Source organism: Bison bison, unplaced genomic scaffold (assembly GCF_000754665.1).
Source record: "Bison bison bison isolate TAMUID 2011002044 unplaced genomic scaffold, Bison_UMD1.0 scf7180017864390, whole genome shotgun sequence".
In the NCBI taxonomy this organism is placed as follows: Eukaryota; Metazoa; Chordata; class Mammalia; order Artiodactyla; family Bovidae; genus Bison; species Bison bison.
The window spans coordinates 7,176,791-7,181,790 of record NW_011494962.1 but is presented as its reverse complement, the minus strand read 5'-3'; the positions used below and the strand labels follow the sequence as shown (position 1 = coordinate 7,181,790).

The window sequence follows — 5,000 nt, the reverse complement described above, 5'->3', positions numbered from 1 at the left end:
TTCATAATAACTTCACCACCATTAACAACTTTAAAGAAATTTGGTTTAAATATTGCCAGTGCGAATGGATAAAATATTTTATTTCCTGCCATTATTAAACTATAGAGACATTTTATTTTGCACTGTTTTTTTAGGTCATTACAATAACTATTGTCAGGAATACAGCAAATAGGTTTGTGGGTTTTTTTTAATAAATACCTTTTTTCCCAGACAATTCCAGTAGCTCTTACAGTATATTTCAAGTCCTGGTCTAGCTATTTATAGTTTACAGCCTCATTTACTTTAATATGCTACCTGAATAACATAATCATAGCTATAACCATGGTATAGGGCCACAGGGTGCATGCAACGCTAATGTTTTTTGACTATTTAAGGGCTTGTTCGTAAACGTTCCTTAATAATAATGGCAAAGCTTTTAGTAACTAGGTATCAGAAAATAGTGAGTCATTCAAATGGGTTTCTTTTCCAACGAAAATATTTAATAGGAGGCATTGAGATCAAAGTTATATTGCTTTTATATTTTATATTCTAACAAGTAGAAGGTTTTTGCTGTGAATTCACCCCTGTTAACTTCTGTTCGGTGCAGTTCTGTAAGCTTCCTAATGTATTTGTCTTTTCCTTTTCTTCTCAAACAAGATGTGATTTTCATCAAGAAAGGTCAACTGAGTATGTATCACTGAAGAATATTTATGTATACACGTAGGACTTGTGTATTGATAGTTTTACAAGGTATTATTAGCATCTTTTCTGGTCACCAAATCAGATTTCCCTGGAAGAGTCTGAAAAAAAAATGTTTATTGTTCTAGGCTCTTCGGAGTAACAGGAAACTGTGCTGCTTGTAGTAAGCTCATCCCTGCCTTTGAGATGGTGATGCGCGCTAAGGACAATGTTTACCACCTCGACTGCTTTGCATGTCAGCTTTGTAATCAGAGGTAAGCACAGTTCATTCTGGCTTCTAAAAAAATGGTAAATCTCCCTTTGCTGGCTATGTGTTTAATGGTGGGAATTATTTTAGTACCCTTTACTTAAAGCAACTTATCTCAGCATTTTTGTTTTCTGCAACAACTCATTCAAGGCCAGAAACACATCACTGAGAAGGAGAAAGGTTTCATTATCCTTCTGTCCCTCAAAGAACTGCATCATAGAACAGGATATGATAGGAGATGAAAACTTAAGTGTATGAAAACTTTATAGAAAACTTTCTCTTCTTATTCATTCTTTTCTCTTGTTTTTCTTTTAAAAAGTAAATTTAAAATATCTTTACTACTTGAGCAAACACATTTTCAAAGGAAAACATACAGAAATTTGTGGCAAGCAGTGTGTATTCATCTTATTTTCCTTGTATACAGTTGCTCTATCTCTTGATTTCTTATCTTGAATTTTAAACTTGTTGTATATGTACTTTTAAAGTTGCTTCAAAGCTCTTTGGGAACTAGGTTGGATATAGTTATCAGTATCGGAGAAGCAGCATTGAAGGATGGAAAGAATGTTACAGAGGGGATCTAGAAACCTAAATTCCAGTCTGGACTCTCCCTAGCAAGGTATATGAGCATAAACCAACCATTTTAGTCCTCTGGACCCTAGTTTTTTCCTTTATAACAAAATAGAGTTAGATTTGTCCATTTCAGAGAACTCTTTCATCTCAAAGTGTTACGATTTCATTCCATTTTTTCTAAAGTGAAAAGTATAACTTTTATTTCTAGTCGGAGCTATATACTATGATACCTGTTTTATGTGATAAATGCAGAGGATACTAGAATATTAAAAGATACATCATCAAAATACATTTCAAAAATTACTGTGCTTGATGGAGTTTAATGAAAATAAATTCAGCACGTGGGTGAAAAAAACCTGAATGTAATATTCAGTTAGTTTTGTCCAGTTCTCAGTTACTGTAATTGGCCTTGTTTCAATGCAGTATCTTCTTATGAGGTGCTGTAGAATAGTGGAAAGAACAAGTGTTTACAGTAATAACTGGATTCAGATTTCAACCCCACCATGTACTGGCTGTGCAGGCTTGAGTTTGTTTCTTAATTTCTCTGAGTTTGGTTTGTGCATACTTAAAATGCAGACAATAACGCCTATCCTGCAGATTTTAAAAATTAAATGAAAAAAACTTATAAATACGAGGAATATAATAGGTTCTCAAAAATTAGTTTTTACCTTGATATCTATGATTTATTTTTAACCATATAATATTTCACTAACTTGGTTTTTACACGAGATATCTCTTGCTAAATGTAGATGTTCAGAATGTTGCCCGATATACTTCACGATGTATAATTGACCCAGGAAATAATTCAAGAAGTTACCCTGCAGCATCTTGATTCTTCCCAGTAGATGTTTGGAATCATAGTAGGTTGATTCAGTCTATAGTGACATTTAGCCAAAAATAAATTGGCATATGTACATATTTTTATTATAAAGATAGGAATACAAAAATACAAATACCCGCACATCCTTACAGATTCATTACCTTGCATATGTATGTCTTAAAGGTGTATTAATACTAAATTTAGAATTTTTTTGTTTACTTATCAGATTGATCCACTAAACATTTACTAACAATAGAGGTATCTTTCTATAGCTCTAATATTTACTGCTTTTCTACTTATAGAATGTTATAGATTAATAATGGAAAATTTAGAAAATAAAGATGTAAAATAACATTGTCCCATGTCTCACTACTCTGAAAGAAATTATTTCAATGTTTCGTGTGTAGCCTGTCATACATTTTTCTATGTACATATGACAAGTGATACATAACATATGCTTTATATTATACCCACACTTAAACATCTTAAAGGAAAGTAGCAAGGAAGAATCCTAATACTTGTACTTTTTCATTAATATAGTGAGCCTTTTTACCTGCCTTTAAAAATTATTTTATGATAGTTTAACTTTCTTGTGTTCAGCTTTATGGATAGAGCCTCATATATTGTTAAATCAGTCTTTTATCATCAGATGTGTAGGTTTTATCTTCTGGTTTTTGTATTATCAGTATCATCAATTTAATATGGACTTTATAAACAAATACTCAAATCTGTGTCAAGCTAAATTCGCAAGCACATGGTTAATCAGACAAAGCATATAACAGTTTAAGGTTTATGTTATATAGTGCCAAAATGCTCTCCAGAAAAATTATACCAATTATCCTTACTCCAGAAATGAAAAAATAATGCATTCCCTTATAGAAGTTCTAACACTGGGAATTATTATTTTTAAAGATATCCTTGTCACCTTGAGGGTGAAAGATGACATCTTATTATCATTTTTAATTAGCATTTATTTGATTACTAGTGGCCCTTTGATATTTTTTCTATTAAGAAACTGCCTGTTTATTCCTTTCATCCATTTTTCTATTAAGGCAGACTTACCTATTTTATCCATGTTCTACACAGAAAATTAAAACATCATTCAAATGCTAAGCCCAGCCTAAATTCTATTATGATGCAAAGTAATTGTAGGTTGTTAATGCTATTTACAAATCGTATATCAATTTTATTTCACCATTGAAATAAAAAGTTGCATTCACAATTAAGTTTGTCTTCTCAGTGGAACTCAGTCAAGTAAGACAAATACTCCTAAATTTTGACTCTAAAACTGTTCACCTTCTTATTGCTGCAAAATACTGTTCTAGTATCATTATTAAAGTACCTAATATATTTCTGTGTGCGCTTCATTTATTACATGCCATAATGGGACTGCATATCTTTAGTGCTGGCTATGCACAATTAGCACTTAGTTATTGTCTTGTCACTTCCATCCCTACAAGACAAACTCCTTTAATGCAAGAAGTCAGCTAATCTTCATCAGTCAAGCAAAGCAGACGAATTGTGTTACTCTGAATCCAGAAGGTTTTCAGTACAGGAGACTCTCCTTTTACATTGATGTTTGCTTGGGGAAATCTCCCCAGTAAAGCCATTCACCACAGGAGCCTGTACTCATAGTAGCCGAATCATTGTCCCAGTACTACACCTTTTCAAGGGACACACAAAACCAATGGGTAATTTATAGGCACTTTCCCTTAAGCAAACTTTCTTGATGCTGAAATTGTGATATTATAAATGCTTATGAGTATTATTTAGCAGTGGGAGTCCCTGCTGGCTCAGTGGTAAAGAATCCGCTGGCCAGTGCAGGAGACATGGGTTCGATCCCTGGGTTGGGAAGATCCCCTGGAGAAGGAATTAGCAGCCCACTCCAGTATTCTTGCCTGGAGAATCCCATGGACAGAGGAGCCTGGTGGGCTACAGTCTATGGGGTCACAGAAGAGTCGGACACAACTCAGAGATGGAACAACAATAAGAACAATCATTTAGCAAGCCGTTTCATCTTAACTTTTAAATCAAAGTATCAGTAAGATATAAAGCATTGCTGAATGTCTAAAAAAGATAGTAAAAGGACTTCCCTGGTGGTCAAGTGGTTACAACTCTGCACTTCCCCTGCAGAGGGTGTGGGTTCCATCTGTGGTCGGGGAGCTAAAATAGCACATGCTGCATGGCCAGATATAAATAAATAAATGACATTTTTGAATAAGGTAGTAGTAACAGTGAACTTTCAGGATTGGTGGTCTTCTCTGTCCTTCAAGTAAAAGGGTATGGCTAAAAATGGGCTTTTTAGCTCTTTTTCCCCTGGGGCTCAGATGGTAAAGAATCCACCTGCAATACAGGTGACCCATATTCAATCCCTGGGTTGGGAAGATCCCCTGGAAAAGGAATGGCTACCCGCTCCAACATTCTTGCCTGGAGAATCCCATGGACAGAGGAGCCTGGAGGGCTACAGTCCATGGGGTTGCAAAGAGTCGGACACAACTGAGTGACCAACACTTCTTCACTTCATGGCTAAAAATGTGTGAATCTGAATTTTAAAATATCTAAAAATATATCTATTTTGAAAGGACCAGAAGAAGATTATTTTGAGCACCTTGTATGATAACTGTAATCTTATTCAGAATTGGGAAATTCTGGTTAATTTCTTAAAGATGAGTACCCCCCCCCCGC

At 34.5% G+C, this 5,000-nt stretch overlaps 1 protein-coding gene across 5 annotated transcripts in view; it reads left to right on the top strand.

Annotated features, from left to right (window-relative positions):
* The window catches only part of LMO3 (LIM domain only 3 (rhombotin-like 2)), a 63,175-nt gene that overhangs the window by 48,492 nt on the left and 9,683 nt on the right, over positions 1 to 5,000 (top strand). For all 5 annotated transcript variants that reach the window (XM_010858749.1, XM_010858748.1, XM_010858750.1 and 2 more), the window contains one exon: positions 807 to 932. In XM_010858749.1, the coding sequence (XP_010857051.1) occupies positions 807 to 932 (126 nt within the window). The remainder of the gene's footprint in view (positions 1 to 806; positions 933 to 5,000) is intronic.